This window comes from Dryobates pubescens, chromosome 2, assembly GCF_014839835.1.
Source record: "Dryobates pubescens isolate bDryPub1 chromosome 2, bDryPub1.pri, whole genome shotgun sequence".
Classification (NCBI taxonomy): domain Eukaryota; kingdom Metazoa; phylum Chordata; class Aves; order Piciformes; family Picidae; genus Dryobates; species Dryobates pubescens.
In genome coordinates this window covers 24,795,037-24,810,928 of record NC_071613.1, presented here as the reverse complement: position 1 = coordinate 24,810,928, position 15,892 = coordinate 24,795,037, and the positions used below count along the sequence as shown (strand labels likewise).

Genomic DNA, 15,892 nt, shown 5'->3' with positions numbered 1-15,892 from the left:
TTAAACAGCTCTTCCACATCTGCTATGGGGCTACAAGGCTCTTAAAGATGAGTTATCCAAGAGACAGGTGCAGGGGTAAGAAGCAGGCTTTGTCCAGGGGCAAAGGAGCAGCCACTGCTAGGCCGAATGGTGGTATGGATGTGGCATTTCTCTGCTACTTGCCAAAGATTCAGCCCAAACAAGCCTATCAGAAAAGCAGTCTTACCCCAACCCTCCCGCCTCGTTCCGTATTCCTGGGGCACAATTTACAGTTCGTCTAACAAACACATCAATGGTACCCACCACACAGCACCAACCTGTGAAGTGGTGGGTTGAAATTACCACCTAAAATAAACTGCTAGACCAGCTCAGTTGGAACCAAATGAAGCTTTACTTACAAGCAAAACTAAAATCTAGAAATATGAAAGGCAATTAATATGTGAAAAAAATACAATATTTACATGTATTTACAATTTATATACAACACAAGAACCCCACTAGACAAAAGCCAGGGGGCTACCAATAGCTTCCCCTTGTCAGCCCTCCTGTACAAGGGAAAAGAGAAAGAGAAAAGCATAGAGTATAGTGTTAGTACTTAGCCACAACAAGAAACGCAGCCAAAATCAGCAACAGCCAAGCAAAAGCACCAGCTAGTATCTGCTACAGCAAAGAACAGAGAAAGAGAGAAAGTGAGCTTATACAACTAACTTTATGTTAGTTATCAGACCAATGGGATTATTCAGACCTTATCATTATTTTTCTTTTGCATACAATGGTAATTTCATTTACATTCTACCACTTTCTACACTGTCTGTGGAAAATTTCCAAGGCATTAGACTAAAACTAAACCACAGAGATGAACTTAGAACTTGATACAAAGACTTTTATCAAATCAGTGATTATACATTTACTACACAGTAAATATCTGATGGATCAAAAGTTAGGCTGTGGCACAGATTGCTTAAAAGCATGGAGCTGGTGCTATTGCTTCAGTACCACCAGTAGTTCTCTTTCTGAGTGGTACTCACCAGATTTCTGCAGAAATGGCCCCAGTGCACAGTGCTCATCTGCAAGTCACAGTGACTCTGGTTCTGCTCCTGTCCATGCTCAGTTTGGCTGCTGGTGGGAAGCTGCTGGTGGTGCCAGTGGATGGGAGTCATTGGCTCAGCATGAGGGAAGTGTTGGACAGACTCAGTCAGAAGGGACATGAAGTCGTCGTCGTTGCACCTGAAATCAATTTATATATAAAGCCATCAAAGAATTTCATTATGAAAATGTACCCAGTCCCTTTCACACAGGAAGAGCTGGATTATGCTTACTGGAAAACAAGCCAGGATGCCTTTGACAATGGACCTTTTCTAGAAAGGTTTCTTAAAATATATGAACAGGTGAAAAATACTTCTGCCATGTTACTGTCTACCTGTACTTACTTGCTGTACAACAAAGAACTTGTCAGATACCTTAAGGAGAAGAAATTTGATGCTGTTTTTACAGATCCACTACTACCCTGTGGGCAGATAGTGGCCGAGTACCTTTCAGTCCCTTCTGTGGTTTTTTTGCAGCAAATGCCATGTGATTTAGATTTTGAAGCCACTCAATGTCCCAATCCTTCTTCTTACATCCCCAGGGTATTTACAGACCTTACAGACCACATGAACTTTTTCCAGCGGGTGAAGAATGTGCTCTTTGGTCTCCCAAATTATTTTCTCTGTGATGTTGTCTTTGAACCATATTCACAACTGGCTTCTGAGTTCCTCCAGAGGAATGTGACTGTGCTCAGTCTCTTAAGCAAGGCTTCCATTTGGCTTCTAAAGATAGACTTTGTCTTACAATATCCAAGACCATTGATGCCCAACATGGTTTTGATTGGTGGGGTAAACTGTGCTCCCAAGAAGCTCTCTCAGGTGGGTCATACTCTGTTTTTTTTCTGGTTGTTATTGCAGATGTTCAGATACTCCGAGCAGTTGTAACACAGGTTTCCTAAGAAGGGTCTCTTTCTGTGGGCAACAGGATTGCAGTGGCTTTGTACTTTGCAAAGATGTGCCTGTACTCCTGTCAGTGAGGGCATCCCAGTATCACAGCATAAAACATGGAGCAAGTGCTGTAAGTGAATTTAGGTCTCAGAAACTGCACTGCTTATCTGTCACTGCTTAGAGCCAGCTGTAACATCAGAGCATTTTGTTAAGGGCTTTTGATGTGGTGCAAAGCCGTTTTTAATGAGAAGACCTTCACTCATAGAATGGTCCAGGCTTGGAAGTGCCCTGCAAATGTCATCAAGTCCAACCTCCCCACATACACTAGGGCTGTCCTCATTTAGACTGGGTAGATCAGAGCCAGGAGAAGCCCCATCTCATCCTCTGGTCCACCCTGACACTGCTGATTTCCTCTACATTCCTACCTTTACTCTTTAATGAAGGATTCTTTCCATTTTTAATTATTCCAGACTGGATAGGTCAATTGCAGGTGTCTCAGCCAATCTCCTTGTTAAAGTGGGTACAATTAATTCAGGTTGGGTCATTCCAGCTCTTGTCAAATTTGAATACCTCCTGTAAGCCTTACAGTAAAAAAAAATAAATTATATCCACTTCTAATTTTCCAGTTTTGCAGCTTCTGTCTGTTCCCTCTTGTCCTGCTACTGTCCATCCCTGGAAATGTAGAACGTTGTCTTCCTTATGCTCCTCTATTAAGGTCATTAATGAAGTCAGTAAGATGTCCTGGTTAACCTTTTCTTCTGAATCCTGAGCAAACTCATCTTTCTCCCTTTCTCTTTTTGTATGTCCTGGTTCCCAGCTCCTAATCATCCCCTTGACTATTGCTGAACTTGCTCACATACTTCAATATCTGTCCCGTGCTGAAAAGCCCAAAACTGGGCACATGTTTTCGGGTGTCTCCCAAGTGCCAAAAGGCAGGGCGGGGTTGGGCTCGATCTCTGGAGGTTCTTTCCAAGCTCTAACATTCTGTGACTCTGTGAGAAGACTCACCTCTCCCTCTGCTGGCTGCACTCGGTTTCTTGTACAGCCCAGGCTGCAGTTACCTCTCTAGCTGCAAGGACCCTAGATAATTTTCTGCAGCATTGCTGTTTGTTCTTCAGCTTGTGGCTTTCGGAATATTGCAGGTCAGTCATGCTCCTTACTCAAAGCATCAACTGCTATCAGAGAAACGAATTATAATTTAGGTTACTTTGCTCTAGATAGTGACATTGCAAAACAGGGAAGTAGGGCTTATTTTTCAGGAAAAGATGAATCTAACACAGCAAAAATTCAGTATTTTGATCAAATTTGGTCCACAATTTAGACAAGCAAAGGTAGAGTAAAAGATATAGTGAACCTGTGAAAAGAACTATGACAGAGGATCTGAGACAGAGATCTGTACAATCTAGAGAAGAGTAGCAAAGGTGAAAGGGCAGCTGAGAAGTGGCTTCTCCCAGAACCTGCCCTGTAACTAACACTGAAAAGAGGCAGAAGTAAGCATAGAGCAAATAAAAGAGTATGTATTCACACCATGCAACAAACACAAACAAAACCCCCAAACCAACAAAACAATTATGCCTCCCAAGAGCAGCAGGTTTGAGAGGTTTTTTAGACAAAACCTGTGAACCTCAAAAGGATTTGAATGGTTAATAAGAGGCACATTCTGACTGCAAGGCTTCCTAGGCTTACAAAAGAGGGAAGCATGGCTTCCCCTGACAAGGGCTATTTGCTGTACCCTTTCCAAACAGTTGGCTCCCAGCTATGCACTTTACTTTCTCCTGATAGATGATCTCGTTTCACCCTTGCCATTGGAACAGTCTGAACTTGTGGACTTCAGTCTCTGGCTTCATACACACGTGACAGGCTGTTTGCATGTTGCTCAAAAGGCACTGACACAGCTTTAAAACTCTTACAAAGTTGCCTTCAGCCTTTAAGGGTTTAGTTTGTGGCTTTAACCTCTTTCATGTTGCTTTATAGCTTTACAAGCTAGCACAGGGCCACAATATGGCTGCAACTCTAGGTTAACTACCTGAAGGTGCACTGCCACCTTAGGGCACACATAATGCTGCATCACCTCCTTATGTGAGGTCTTTTCCTCTCTCTCACTGAAAGATGAAAATGCACACTTGGGTACTGCAGCTATCTCTCTGCTTGGCTTGCTAGGACACCTTCTCTTCACCTCTTTTAGCTTTAGGTCTTTTGAAATTGCCTCTTGGTCAGCTAGATGGAACATTTTGACTGAACAGGCTGCAGAATGTGACTGGTTTGGTGTCTGAAACTCCTTCCTCTTTCCTGCATTTTCCTTAGTCGTTAAGAGTCCTTCTTGCTGGCTCATGAGAATCTCTTCTTTTACCATGACACACGGAGAACCTCCTGTGAAAGTAAACTTTTGAGGACACACTTCATATGAGCCCTTTGATGTGCTTATAACACCCAGGCAGCTAGAGCAAAGGTAGGCACTTCATGAAGCAGATCTTCCATCACTGCTACCTGCTCCAAGACATTGACCTGGCCATCACTGTTACTATCAAGTCTTACAGAGCACAGATCCTCCAACATGCTGAGTTTTGCTTAGAAAGTCCTGTCCTACAGCACACAGAAGCAGCCATGTTGCACCTTCTTCTGGTAAGCACAGGACAAAGGTATTAACTTCTCACTGGCTCATACTGCAGCCAAGTCTTACTGAATTCCTTCGAGAATTGCCTGTCGTTCAGAACATTCAAAAACATTTGCCCCATGCCTTCTGAAGTCTTATGGGCCCACTTCAGCAGGGACTATGTAATACCACTCCTTAGCATGCCAGCTTCTGCTTATCTTGTAGAACATCCTGTATGAACCTTTCTGAGCAAAGGTGTAAGAGAGAAATTGGAGGCTTAGGTCTTTCATGTCAAGAGTGCATGATGCCTCATATATTATAAGCTCTCTGGAGAATCTCAGTTGACATAAAAGTTGATTTATGACTTGAATTTGGCACAGGACAGACACGTACACAGTGACTGATCTGAAGCCCCCCGATCCAGAAAAATCCCTCTAGAAGCAACTGCTACCTCTGCTAATCAAAGCTCTGATAATTGCTCTGAACCTTTTCAGATAACTGCCTTGGTCCTTTGATAGCACTCTTATCAATTCAGTTATCACTGTTGATAAACTTTGAACTCCAACAACATGTCTCAGTAAACATTTTGTGGAGGTAAAGATTAAAGACTATCAAGTTATAAATGAGGTACAACTGGGGTTGTTTTAAATTCCATATACTGCTTGGTAGAAGGCAGAAGGAGCAGTTCATGTCGGTTCCTGCCAGCAGTCCCGTAAGAGTGATGCAGAGGTACCGGAGACATGCTGGGCTCGCTCTTCTTCTTTCTTTCTGGAGTTTGGCACAAGGTGGGAAGCTCTTGGTCGTGCCTCAGGATGGAAGTCACTGGCTCAGCATGCGTATGGTTCTGGAGAAACTCTGGGAAAGGGGGCATGAAATCGTTGCAGTGGTTCCTGAGGCCACTTTGCTCATGAAAAGCTCAGAAAATTTCACCATCAAAACATACTCTGTGCCTTACACACAGGAGTTTCTGGATAGATTCTACCATTCCATTGGTGAATACAGTTTTGCTGACCCTCCCCTTCTAGAAAAAATTTCATTTATTCTCAGCAACATATCAGAAGTGACTGAGATGTACTCCTCTACTTGTCGGCATCTCTTATACAATGAAGAACTAATGAAGTACCTCCGGGACAGCAAATTTGATGCCATTATGTCAGATCCTGTGTTGCCTTGTGGACCCATTATTGCCGAACATCTCTCTCTCCCTTCAGTGTACTTCATGCGTGGTCTACCATGTTCCTTAGACTACAAAGCTACCCAGTGTCCCAGTCCTTTTTCTTACGTGCCGAGGACTTTCATGTCCAGTTCAGATCACATGACATTTATGGATCGTGTGAAGAACCTCCTGATTGGGTCTTCAGAGCATTTGCTTTGCCATCTGTTTTACTTACAACATGAAAACTTAGCTTCTGAGTTTCTTCACAGGGAAGTAACGGCATTAGAACTCTTTAGCAAAGCATCAGTTTGGCTGATGAGATACGACTTTGTTTTTGAGTATCCGCGCCCAATAATGCCAAATATGGTCTACATTGGAGGCATCAATTGTGAGCAGAAGCAGCCATTATCACAGGTTTGTCATTGTTTATGTTGGGGGTGTTACAGTATTTATTACCAGCTATTTAAGATTTGCTTTTTAAAGTGCTTCCTATAGTAGTATTTGTGCTGGAGCTAATATGCGATCAAATACCAGGACTGCATCATTTGGAAGTACGAATTGCAGGCATAACACTATAATATTAGACAATCATCTCCTCAATGGTCTATCTAGATAAATGACAAAATACTTCTACGTCATTGGATTTAATCTTCCTAATGGTTATGGGATACTGGTTAACTGCAGGATGAAAAATGGAAATGTGAAACTAACTCTGTGTAGACCCAGGCACTTAGACTATGCCACAGATTTTGGTGATGTGCATGAATATCCCCAAAGCAGGGGTATGCAAGGAAAGGGAGTTCTTTTGTCTCTGAATTTGTTTAAGAAGCACAGTAAGACAGCATATAGATAGCCTTCAAGATTGTAGCTATTAACTCTCCCTCCTTAGCTTGTGTAAATCTCTCTAATGTGCTGTGCACATAGGTTTTCATACCATAGTAGTGTTGCAACAACCCAGGTTATTGCTGGGCTTGCATCACATTTACTACTGTAGGCTCAGGGCTTTCACTTTGATAACTGCTACCACATTGAAACAAATCTGAAGGTAAACATTATCAACTCAGTGTGTACCAGATTTCATTGCTACCTCTTTAGACTCCAAGACCACAAAGTAATCCAAAGATCAGATTTTTGTTTCAAGTTTTTTGTCCAATCAGCTGGGCAGACTCAGGGCAGGGAGTTCATCATTAACTAGATGTCAACAAGATAGTGATTGCTGGGTCAGGTATTACCTCTCATTCATGACTCCTGTTCAACCTTCCAGTGTGAGACACACTGTCATTTTTTTTTGCCACATCTCCCTTGAGGATTTCACCTTCTCGGTGAGGAGAAAGTTCTTCACTGAGAGAGTTGTTCGCCATTGGAATGTGCTGCCCAGGGAGGTGGTGGAGACACCGTCCCTGGAGGTGTTCAAGAGGGGATTGGACGTGGCACTTCGTGCCATGGTTTAGTCATGAGGTCTGTGGCGACAGGTTGGACTTGATGATCTTTGAGGTCTCTTCCAACCTTGGTGATTCTATGATAGAATTACAGAATGGTTTCATTTGGCAAAGACCTCTAAGATCATTAAACCCAATCATCAACCTAAGACCACTGTGGCCATTAAACCATGTCCCTAAGTGCCATGTCCACACATTTCTTGAACACACCCAGGAATAGTGACTCCACAACCTCCCTGGGCAACATATTTCAACACCTGAGCAGTCTTTCTGTAAAAAGTTTTTTTCCTATTATCCAGTCTAAACCTTCCCTGGTGTAATATGAGGCCATAATCTCTAGTCCTATCACCTGATAGCAGGGAGGCCGACCCCCACCTCACTACAATTCAGGTGTTCAACTTTACCTTGCAGTGCCTAGGTACTTAAAGCCTTTGCTGTGTGCACAGACGATAAACCCAACCTTTATACAGAGTTAGAACTTGTCCACGGTTCTGCTCACAAACAGAGTCTGTTAACAATTAAATGCTTACCTTAGTTAAAGTGCAAAGTACCCCACGATGAGTGAATCGTCCCCTGCAGCATTTTTGCAGTTGTTCCAAACTTTGCCGACAGAACAAGGGAAATGGCTTCTTCAAATCCAGGATTTAATTCTCTTACGTCCTGGGTTGTGTTTGTCTTGCTCCTGTGGACGTTTTCAGAAGGTGGAAAGCTTTTGGTTGTACCTATTGATGGCAGTCACTGGCTCAGCATGCGCCCGGTGGTGGAACGGCTCAGACAGAGGGGACACGAAATCGTGGTTCTTGCGCCAGAGATAAATTTGCGGATAGAGCCATCAGTGCATTATACCATGAAAACATACTCTGTGTCTTACACCAGGGACTATGTGGAGGCAGAATTTAAAAAGCTGGGCTATAGGAGTTTCACACCTCAACCCTTGTTGGAAAAAATCTCCAAAATGGCAAATATTACAGCCATGTTCTTTGATTCCTGCAAATGTCTTCTCTCTAACAAAGAGCTAATCAAATACCTTGAAGAAAGCAAATTTGATGCTGTCTTTATGGATCCTTTTTTCCCGTGTGGACAGATAGTGGCTGAACATCTCTCTCTTCCTTCTGTGTACCTCATACGGGGACTACCATGTGGCCTAGACATCCACGCAACCCTCTGTCCAAATCCTCCTTCCTACATTCCAAGATTCTTCACTCTCTACACAGACCGCATGGCATTCCTGCAGCGTGTGGGCAATCTCATAGCTAGCCTGAGCAGTTCCCTGGCTTGCAGCTTTCTTTATTCACCCTACGATCATTTGATCAAAGAATTCCTCCAGCAAGAGGCAACAGTGCTTGAGCTGTTCAGCCACGCATCTATTTGGCTCATGAAATATGACTTTGTGTTTGAGTACCCCAGGCCCCTAATGCCTAATATGGTCTTGATCGGAGGCATAAGCTGCTCTCAGGAAAAGGCGTTATCACAGGTTAGTTACTTTTCTCCCCAGTTTAGCTATGGCTGCACTGTTTGCTTTCACCACGAGATGGAGCTATTTGCAGTAACAAACAGTAACAGGAGGAAGGGCTAAGAAAGCACTTTGCCTCTTCGCATCCCGTATGCGTTGAGGTCTTTCCCATTTATAGAAGACCCCTCGTTTCCCAGACAAGCATCCATACCAAGGTAGGCTTTTCCAGTTTCTTTCTTGCCCGCCCTGCCCTTATTTCCTGTTTGCAGTAATTATTTTTTTTTGTTTGTTTGTTTGGGTTTGGGTTTTTTTGGTCCTGGTGGTGGTGTCGGTGTTCTTTTCCCTGGCAGCAGGGGGGAGTTGTTTGGTTTGGAGTTTTTTCTTTGGTTGGTTGGTTTTTTACAGTTGTTTACAAGACTTGGTGCTAGCTAAGATAATGCAGCAGGCCAAATCATCCTAGGTTTCTACCCTTGAGCAAAGGACTATTTCTTCAGGAATTTCAGACAGTGGCAGATCTGAATGAAATCCCAACCACCCAGTGAAGCAGCAAGAAATGTGCTTCCTTTGTGTAAAACACTCTGTCCCAGATCTGTACTACAGTAATATTTTGCTTGGACTATGCCAAACTTCCCAAATATCGGATAGCTGTCACTTTCTACTAAGAAACACTCCAAATGATCTGGATGAGGGCATTGAGTCCATCATCAGTAAATTTGCTGACAATACCAAGCTGGGGGCAGGAGTTGATCTGCTGGAGGGTAGAGAGGCTCTGCAGAGGGACCTTGACAGGCTGGACAGATGGGCAGAGTCCAACGGCATGAGATTGAACACATCCAAGTGCCGGGTTCTGCACATTGGCCACAACAACCCCATGCAGAGCTACAGGCTGGGGTCAGAGTGGCTGGAGAGCAGCCAGGAAGAAAGGGACCTGGGGGTGCTGGTTGATGGTAGACTGAACATGAGCCTGCAGTGTGCCCAGGCAGCCAAGAGGGCCAATGGCATCCTGGCCTGCATTAGGAACAGTGTGGCCAGCAGGAGCAGGGAGGTCATTCTGCCCCTGTACACTGCCCTGGTTAGGCCGCACCTCGAGTACTGTGTCCAGTTCTGGGCCCCTCAGTTTAGGAAGGATGTTGACCTGCTGGAACGAGTCCAGAGAAGAGCAACGAAGTTGGTGAGGGGTTTGGAACACAAGCCCTATGAGGAGAGACTGAGGGAGCTGGGGTTGCTTAGCCTGGAGAAGAGGAGACTCAGGGGTGACCTTATTGCTGTCTACAACTACCTGAAGGGAGGTTGTAGACAGGCAGATGTTGGTCTCTTCTCCCAGGCAGCCAGTACCAGAACAAGAGGATACAGTCTCAGGCTGCACCAGGGGAGGTTTAGGTTGGATGTGAGGAAGAAGTTCTATACAGAGAGAGTGACTGCCCATTGGAATGGGCTGCCTGGGGTGGAGTCGCCATCACTGGAGGTGTTCAGGAGGAGACTTGATGGGGTGCTTGGTGCCATGGGTTAGTTGTTTAGGTGGGTTGGACGTGATGATCTTGAAGGTCTCTTCCAACCTGGTTTATTCTATTCTATTCTAAATTCTCAGTGCTTTCTTCCACGAGGGTCCCCAGCAGGTAGTTGATGAAGGCCTTGTGTAGCACCCACTGACACAAGCAGCTGCTGGTTAAAAAGCACCTATTCTCAAAGAAGGGCTGAAAACAGCTTCATAATGGTAGAGGCATTTCTGAGCAGAATGCCAGACCTTTGCACACAAACACATTTAAAGTATAGAGTAAAACTGATGTGATTTGTCCCATGGAAAGTAAATAGGGCTAAACATGCCCTGAAATAGCGGTGTCTGCTCACTACATCAGGAACTGCTAAAGAATTCTGTAACAAAAGCACATTTGTAGCTTGGAGAGGACTTCACAGTCCCCAGATATAAGTTTATACAGAACAGGACCCTGGGTTTCCAAGTCTTAATGGAGAGCATGTCTTCAGAGAAGACTTGTATGACAGAACCAGGTCCAGAAATGAGAGTTACATTTCACCTTGTTTGCTCCCAGGAGAGTCTAAGGTCTGCTGTTCAGAGTGCAGCTATCAGCAAACCTTTGATGGCTCCTTCTGTTTAGGATCCAGTCCAAGCAAAGGGCCACAGAACTCTGGTCAGCCACAAAAATATGTAACAGAGCATAAAAAAAGAGGGTTAGTCTGTGTGATACTGTGTGTTGTCCACTCAGATCCTAGAGGTAACATTTCAACTGCCAGTCTGAGGGCAGCAGTTAGTTCATTTTATTCCACTCGTTTAACTCTGATGCCCACAGCAGTTCCCTCCACTTTTGTCTTTCCTTCCCTGGCTTTACCACATATTTTTCTATTTCTACAGGAGGTTTGCTCCAGCCTTCATCTTATTATATACTTCATCAGAATCCTTTTCTTCTTGAATTCCAGGGGCAGATGTCCTAGTCCCTCTTTTATTTAAATCAAACAAAAGAGATTTTTAAAAGCGGCAGTGCTTCAACATTACCATACTCAAAGCAGACCCAGTAAATACAGACATCAGAAATCTGAGCTATCTGCTGTCAGAACACTTTTCGAAATCTTAATTCTCTCTTGCAGCTGCATGGTTTGACAAGAGGACCATCAGCTCTAAAGTATCTTATTTGCAGTAAATGCGAAAATAAACCACAACGTAGTCACCTGGGGAAGCTATGATGATGAATGGATCTCCTTCATTGGTACAGCACCTGTTTTACTGCACAGGAAGCGCTGTCTTTGAGCAGGCAGGCTTTGCTACAGGGCTGTTGTAAAGTCAATTCTTTCTCATTTTCATACTGAATCTCAGTTTCAGGCTTCAATTCTGCAAGCACTTGCACACCTCCAAAGCTTTGTTCATCCACCTGTGCCCACATTTCCCCCCCCAGGACTCATTTTCAGATACATAACTGGTTTTCCTGATCGTAATTTTGTTGTGTTGACTGTTTTTTGCCTTTCCAGATCATTTCACAGGAAGGTGGCAGAAACGGCAGCATGCATCAGGGCAAGGACTTTGACTGAGGATGTGCTTTGTGTTGGCAGGAATTTGAAGCTATTGTGAATGCCTCCGGAGAACACGGCATTGTGGTCTTCTCCCTGGGTTCCATGGTCTCAGAGATTCCTATGAAGAAAGCCATAGAAATTGCAGATGCCTTGGGAACAGTCCCTCAAACGGTACGGTTGCTCTCTTCCCCCTTCCAGCACAGAAATTCAAGACTGTTTTCACATACAGTACACAGTGCATACATGATAACCTTCAGCTTCCAGTGTGCTGGGAACTCCCTTCCTTTCTTCTGCTCCCTGATGCTAGAACAAACTACCACCCTCGCTGCTCTGCACAATGAAGGGGGTTTTGTGCACCATGGATGTTTTCACTTGTGCTTTTCAAACCCACAGAGGAGCAGCAAGAGGCCAGTCACTGAGAACTAACTTTGTGTTTGCTTCTCTTGGAAGGTTTTGTGGCGGTACACAGGAAAGACACCCCCCAACCTGCCAAACAATGTAAAGCTTGTCAAATGGCTGCCACAGAATGATCTTCTAGGTAGGTCTGAGATACTTTGAGTGATACCAGAATGTTTTTTCTAAACTGATGCTGCTCCACTAGCATCATCTGTGCTGATTCCCTTTATCGCTGTGGGTCACAGGACTTCCTTACAGCCTTGCCTGTCTGAACCAGAGATCATCTTTTAGAAACTTCTCTGATTGCAACTTCAAAATTTCTGAATTATGTAGCAACACTGTTTATTCAGGGGTTGGAACACCCTTCCACCCTTACTGTCAAAAATAGGGATCTTTATCTCTGACTAGCCAGTCTCAAGACTCAGCCATGAGGGTTTCGTCACGCTTTGCCTACTGGACTGAAAAGAAAATGTAAGGTCCCTGTATAAGTGTTTCCAGACAGGTCATCAGGCTTCTCAAGTGGTACAATTGCTTGTGTTACTGCTAAGAATGCATTTGTTGGTTAGACAACAGGACTTGGCTGTGAGAAATCTGCAAAACTAGCAAATGGGAAACAAAGTATAAAAAGCATGGAATAGTAACATTCTCTTTAACCCCACTTGGCTCTGACTTCATCCTAAGAATCTGAGAAGCTTCGGAGGATCATCCGAGGCTTTCCAGAGATTACCCAAACCAAGTCAGAGCTCTACAACTCAAGGTTCATTCAATCCCCTGCAATGTCCTGTTCTCTGCAGCCCTAAGTCTGTTTGCAAGCAATGATGCACACGACAGCCCCAAGGTCTTGATTTATTCCTACCAGTGCCATTTTTGTGCAAGCTATTCCACAGGCATGTGTTACTGGGACTTAATAAAGCAACAGCTAAGCAAATCTGTCTTTTCTCCACAGCTCACCCCAAGACTCGTGCCTTTATTACCCACGGAGGCTCACATGGTGTTTATGAGGGCATATGCAATGCGGTGCCGATGGTACTGATGCCCTTGTTTGGAGACCAGATGGACAACGCCAAGCGAGTGGAGTCACGGGAAGCAGGATTAGTGCTGAATATACTTGAAATGACTTCAAAAGACATATCTACTGCCCTGAAAACAGTTATTAATGACAAAAAGTCAGTAATAGAAACAGCCCTTTCTCCTTCTATTGTTATGTAACAGCAGCACACTAGCTTCCAGCTTAACAGAACGTTAATCTGTTCTTGTATCAGTTACATCATTGAGAAGCTGACGGTTGCCCTGGGTTAACCTTGTCCTGTCCCTGTAACAGCACCATCCTCCTCACTGCCTGAGATTATAATCATCAGGTGACCAGAACTGACTGAGAGGATGTGAGTGTTAGAGAACATGAGGTATAAATGGAACGGAGGAAATCAAACTGACAAAAGATGTGTCACCTGCTTAAAGCCAGATTCACCAGGCAGTGATGTCACAGTCTCTGACACAATGTGGTAGAAAAAGCAACCTGTGAAGGAAAATGTGGCAAACTGCTTTCATTCCCCAAATCAGCAGTGACATGAGTCAATGGGGAGCCTGAAAAGGTTGAAAGGCTCAGCTGCCTGGATAACTTTCTCTGAAAGAGAGCTGCCTAGAGACGCTGTTTGCACAGCAGTAGGAAGGACACAAGCGGCAGTGCCTCTGTATAGTCTAGAGGCTGGTGCCGTGTCAGGAAACATTGTCTCCCAGCTAGCAGGGTGTGTAAGCATAGCTATTATCACTCATTTTACAGACTAGTTTTCTCAATTGTTTCCCCTTGCTTAGTGCTCATAATGAGCTGCATGAGTACATTCAGCTGCTGCCTGGCTCAGGAAGGCTGGACAATTCCAGCACGGAGCAGGAAGAATGTGCAAGGGTACACTGAGACAGCACAGAAAACCACACTAGACATCATGGTATCGCAGACAGCATGCCCAAGGTCTTTTCAGGCATCACACCAAAAGGGAGCTTTAAGATACACCTTCCTCTTCCCCGCTCCCATTGTCATTAGGGCTCCTCAGTCCTTGTCATCCCTCTCCCACATCATGTTTATGAGGATTGGCACCTTATTGCTACTGTTCCCTAATGTAATAACAACAACAACAATAATATATCTTGATCTTGAAAAGCTGGATGACTTTTCTACACCCAGTCTCAAATTTCAGCCAGATACTTTCACCCCAGAGATTTTGCTGACAGCTCAAATTCAGCTTTTTCCTTGTCTATTATCTTTCCTTCCCTCCTCGCCCCAGTCATTGAAAACAGTGCTTTTCTGTTCCACAACTTTGCCATTATTCTTTTCATGGGGTAGCAGCAGTGGGGAAACACCACCAGAGAAGTCCCCAGTTGACCATCAGACAACTGACACTGCATCCCTTTTTTCTGGGGACTTCTAAAATCACAAGTCACTGAAAACAGCCTACGTCTCTTCTCTTGACAGGTACAAAGAGAACATCAAGCGCATGTCAGAGCTTCACCTCGACAGACCCATCCACCCCCTGGACCTGGCTGTGCACTGGGTGGAGTTTGTCATGCGACACAAAGGGGCCCCACACCTGCGACCTGCTGCTCATGACCTGAACTGGATCCAGTACCACTCCCTGGACGTCGTGGCCTTCCTCCTCGTCGTGGGGCTCCTCTCCCTCTTCATTTCTCTGAAGTGCTGCCTGTTCTGCTGCCGCAGGTGCTGCTTTAAGCAGGGAAGAACAAAAAAGCCAACCAAAGCAAAGTCCCACTAGTAGATTAAACCAGTGGTAGGAGGATCAGGCCTCTGCTCCAGACCAGAAGGCTCAGGGAACATCTCAACTTTCACTCAAATAATAACAGTTCCTTTAAACCAGCACCATGGGAGGGGTTGATTCACTGATATAATTTTTGCCTTTAATTAAGAATCGGTTGTTAATTTGTATAGGAGTGATCCAGTCACTTGGGAAGGTACTACTGTGAAGTTCAAGGCTCCTGTCTTCCATGCCTTGGTGTACAGAGGACTCATGGTGCCTTTTTTCTTTCTTTCATGTCTGTATGCAGTGGATCTATACAGGGACTTCATAATATTCTGCCTTGAGAGCTTTAGGGAGCCATTTGCTCTGGTGTCAGGCAGGTTTATCAAGCACTTAAAAATCTTTGTGTGGCTGTGGTGGCAGAATGGGCAAATATTACACACTGGCAAGATGTGTCACATGAGCCAAGCTAGACGCACATCTGAAATGGGTTTTGTGTTTACGACACTCTGAGCAAAATTAACGTTTTTGACAGAGAAGCAGTTATAAAGCTACTGGTGCTTCATCCAAGTTCTCCATCAGGCAGAGGACTGGTTCTGGATCTTACCTGTTAAGTGATGAGACCTTTGGAAGCAATGTTTACAAAAATCTAACTTGATTTCCTCTTTGTAAATGATGTTCTGGTAAAGATGCAAACCCCAGCCCTATAAATAAATCCCCAATATTAACAGCAACGGCTCTCTTGTGCTTTCTGACTTATGGGGCATGAGATTGGATGCTTGATCAATCACAGAGGGGAGAGCTGGAGAAGGGAAAGAGTCAATGCCTCACGGTGTGAAATTGACCTCACAGCACAAAAGCCAGTTTTCAGCATTATTCTCTCACTGCTTGGTGACTTGGTGCTTGCTGAGCGGTTACGTGGAATGGTTTGGGCTTGAAGGGACCTTTAAAGGTCACCTAGTCTGATCCCCTGCAGTGATCAGGGATATCTTCAGCTAGATCCAGTTGCTCATAGCCCCATCCAACCTGACCTGGAATGTTTCCAGGGATAAGGCTTCTACCACCTCTCTGGGCAACCTAAGCCAGTGTCTCACCACCCTCACAAGGAAAACTTTCTTCCTAATATCTAATAAAA

General features: G+C 44.5%; 1 protein-coding gene across 4 annotated transcripts in view; it reads left to right on the top strand.

Annotated features, from left to right (window-relative positions):
* The window catches only part of LOC104308871 (UDP-glucuronosyltransferase 1A1), an 84,049-nt gene extending 69,014 nt beyond the window's left edge, over positions 1-15,035 (top strand). For 3 of the 4 annotated variants that reach the window (XM_054172138.1, XM_054172130.1, XM_054172146.1), the window contains exons 2-5: positions 11,654-11,785; positions 12,065-12,152; positions 12,957-13,176; positions 14,478-15,035. In XM_054172138.1, coding sequence (XP_054028113.1) covers positions 11,654-11,785; positions 12,065-12,152; positions 12,957-13,176; positions 14,478-14,775 — 738 coding nt within the window. In that variant the 3' untranslated portion in view covers positions 14,776-15,035. Of the gene's footprint in view, positions 1-7,745; positions 8,615-11,653; positions 11,786-12,064; positions 12,153-12,956; positions 13,177-14,477 lie in introns of those variants that run through there. The other variant, XM_054172152.1, reaches the window with a different exon arrangement.
* Positions 15,036-15,892: the final 857 nt, after the last annotated feature.